Source organism: Triticum urartu, chromosome 2A, assembly GCF_056163025.1.
Source record: "Triticum urartu cultivar PI428250 chromosome 2A, HENAU_Tu73, whole genome shotgun sequence".
Taxonomy (NCBI): Eukaryota; Viridiplantae; Streptophyta; class Magnoliopsida; order Poales; family Poaceae; genus Triticum; species Triticum urartu.
In genome coordinates this window covers 750,971,110-750,974,081 of record NC_141874.1, presented here as the reverse complement: position 1 = coordinate 750,974,081, position 2,972 = coordinate 750,971,110, and the positions used below count along the sequence as shown (strand labels likewise).

The 2,972-nt window shown below is 51.6% G+C and overlaps 1 protein-coding gene across 1 annotated transcript; it reads right to left on the bottom strand.

Moving 5' to 3' along the window:
* Positions 1–244: 244 nt before the first annotated feature.
* LOC125534590 (endo-1,4-beta-xylanase 4-like) lies at positions 245–2,717 on the bottom strand. The gene is made up of 4 exons (XM_048697774.2): positions 2,660–2,717; positions 2,461–2,507; positions 1,911–2,342; positions 245–1,573 (listed from the first exon to the last, which is right to left on the bottom strand). The coding sequence occupies exons 1-4, from the start codon at positions 2,715–2,717 to the stop codon at positions 353–355; spliced, it is 1,758 nt and encodes a 585-aa protein (XP_048553731.2). The 3' UTR covers positions 245–352.
* Positions 2,718–2,972: the final 255 nt, after the last annotated feature.

Genomic DNA, 2,972 nt, shown 5'->3' with positions numbered 1-2,972 from the left:
AGAGAAGGGCGGTTCACACGAGGAGACAGGAAGGATCAAGGGTGGTTTGCATTTATGGGAAGCATAGCTTTTTAATTAAGGTGGGTTGTGTAAACATTAAAGCAACGTAAATCAAGGGCATTTTGATGGTTTGGATCTTTGAAGTTGCTGCCTCTTAGATTATTGATTTATTCCATCTCTCTACACGACTCACAAAATTTTAGCCCCTTGCATCGGCTGCAAGGTAGCCGCCCAGGGAGTGGTTATTCTCCACGAAAAAAGAGAGAGAAAATCCCTATAGGAAAAAAAAATCCCTAGAGAAAGAAGAGAAGAAAAGAAAGAGAATGAATAACTCTATAAGCCTAAGTAATTCCTACACTTTCAAACTGATGGTGTGCTCGGATGACGCTGCATCCACCGTGATGGTGTGGGACGCGGCTAGCGAAGAAGGGTGGTTCACCGTCAACTTGTAGTCGCCGTGGGCGAGGTCGAGCTCGACGAGCCCATTGGCGTCGGTGGTGGCAGACGTCGCGTGCGTCTTCCACTCGGCGATGAGCTTGTCTACGAGGGCACCGACGGGGAGGTTCTTGAAGCTGTTGTCGGTGAGGCACATAACGTAGCATCCGTTGGCGTGCCATGCGGCCCACATGACGATGCCCTGCACCCCTGGGTGGGCGTAGCCTTCCCTGAGCACCTGCTCGAGGTACTTGACCTGGTTGGGGCCCTTGACGACGTCGACCTCGGTCATCCACATGGGCAGCTTGAGCTGCGCGAGCGTGTCGAGGGCGCCCCTGACGTAGGGGATGTTGGGCGTGGAGAAGTGGCTCTCAAGGCCGACGCCGAGCTTGAGGCCGCCGTTGCCGGGGTAGCCCTGGATGAGCTTCATCTTGGCCACGTACTTGGTGGGGGTGCCGTTGGGGTCCATGGGCTGCTCGAGCGTGTTGAACTCGTTCATGAAGAGGATGGCGTTGTGGTCGATCTGACCCACCTGCTGGTAGATCATGGGCGACGCGTTGGGGCCCAGCTTGGTCTCGAAGAAGTTGAAGTGCAGGTTCTCGTTGAGCACGTCCCAGTGGATGACCTTCCCGGCGTACCGCGACACCACCGACTTGAGCCGCTTCTGCATCGCCGCCTTGAGCTGGTCGACGCCCATCGGGCGCACCCACTTGATCTGCGAGTTCTGGTCGTCCCAGAACACGTTGTGCCCGCGCACCTTGACGCCGTACTTCTGAGCCATCTTGAGCATGTCGTCCGGGATTTTGTAGTCCTCTTGGTTCTGGTTCCACTCCGTACTGTACCACTTCATCTCGTTCTCCATGGTGGCCACCGTGAAGCGCGAGAAGAACCACTTCTCGTAGGCTGGGTTGCTGATGATCTCCTTGGTCATCGTGTTGCCGAACGGGAACCCTGTGCGGAGGAGCTGGATGCTGACGCTCATGTTCGGCATTGGCTGCCCGTCGGGGCCCCTCGCGACGACCTTAACCATGCTCCGGCGAGCCTTATCGGCGGACCGGCGGGCGTGGGCGTCCCATTCATCAAAGGAGAAGGGCTGCAGGGAAACACTGTCCACCCAGATGTCCACGGGGGTGTCGCTCTGCGCATGCATGCATGCATCCACGTAAGTATACTGGATTAAACTTGGTTAGTTGGCATGCATGCACAATTGTATAGTAATGCAGTAGCTTATAGATTCATTTAAAAAGTCAACAATTTTTAAAATTTGACCGAATGAAAAATTCAAAAAATATACAGAATGAAACAATAAACAACTACATATTATATTGAATAAATACATTATAAATATATACTTAATGATGGACATATTGATATTAATTTGGTGTTGTTATCTTTATATTTTTTATATATACTGGATTAAACTTAGAAAACATTGAATTTTTGACACATCACTTTGTTTAGAGACGGAGGGATACCTCGAAGAAGACCTCTCCTTGTCCGGAGTGATAGGAATGCGCGGTCATGCCGCCCTTGAGCATGGTCCAGCAGCCGGACTGGGCGTCGATGGCGCCGGCGGTGATGTTCTCGCCGTTGGGGGCCTTGACCACCGCCCTCACGTGAGCCGTGCCGGCCGACACTTGCAGCCATGCTGATAGCGAGTAGTGGGTGTCGCCCTGCATCTGGACTTTCTGGTAGACGCTGTGGGACTGCGAGGCGGCTGCGTCGCCGGCGGCACTGAACAAGGAGCTGATCGCGCCTTGCACCACGGCGAACCTGTTGCCGGACGCCGACTTGCCGACGCCGGCCTTGATGTTCCGATACGTCGACCACCCCATGAGGCCGTTGTTGAACTCGCTGTTCTGGATGATGCCGCCCTTGTAGAGGGGCTTCATCGGATCACGGAGGCACTGACACCACCATAGGTTTCATTTGTTTTTAGAGGTTGCGCATGCAGATTGAGATCGTTATATACATACATACAAATAACAAAAGGGAGAACACTAAACAACGGAGATCTGTGATTACCTCAATACTAGCTGTATGATCATATTCCACAGACTGGACCATGCACCCTACACCAAACCGGCAGACATAGATGTGAGCAAGGTGATCGTACACCATTCGCCTTAATTATCAGGGTATATACTATATATAAACGACTATTCTACAAGATCATGGCCAAAGCAAATGAGAAGAGTGCATAATTTGATCACCATCAACTGACCTTGGAACAGGGAGATCCATAGTAAAGAGAGCACCAATTTCTCAACGAAATTCCTCATCGCCACTCTCTCTTTGCAGTTGCTCGTACCAACGAGATGTGTTGGTGAAAGGCCAGATCGATGGAGGAGGCTCATATATAAGAACGCAGGGCCAACTGACGGTGCTAGTTTGACTCGGTACTGCTCAGCGATAGATAAGGTGGTGTAATAGGCAGTTCAGAATGCGTGGACGCAGTTGATGCATGTTATTTATAGGCTTTCTAGCTAGTAGCCCAGTGCATATGAGCACACAAAGTACTGCAGACTGCGTCCTCG

Excerpts from the sequence above, each read along its gene's own strand:
- LOC125534590 (XM_048697774.2), bottom strand. The coding sequence starts at position 2,717 with ATGAGGAATTTCGTTGAGAAATTGGTGCTCTCTTTACTATGGATCTCC. Across the intron at positions 2,508-2,659 it reads ATGGATCTCCCTGTTCCAAG|GGTGCATGGTCCAGTCTGTG; the intron begins GTCAGTTGATGG and ends GGTTTGGTGTAG. Across the intron at positions 2,343-2,460 it reads ATCATACAGCTAGTATTGAG|TGCCTCCGTGATCCGATGAA; the intron begins GTAATCACAGAT and ends TGGTGGTGTCAG.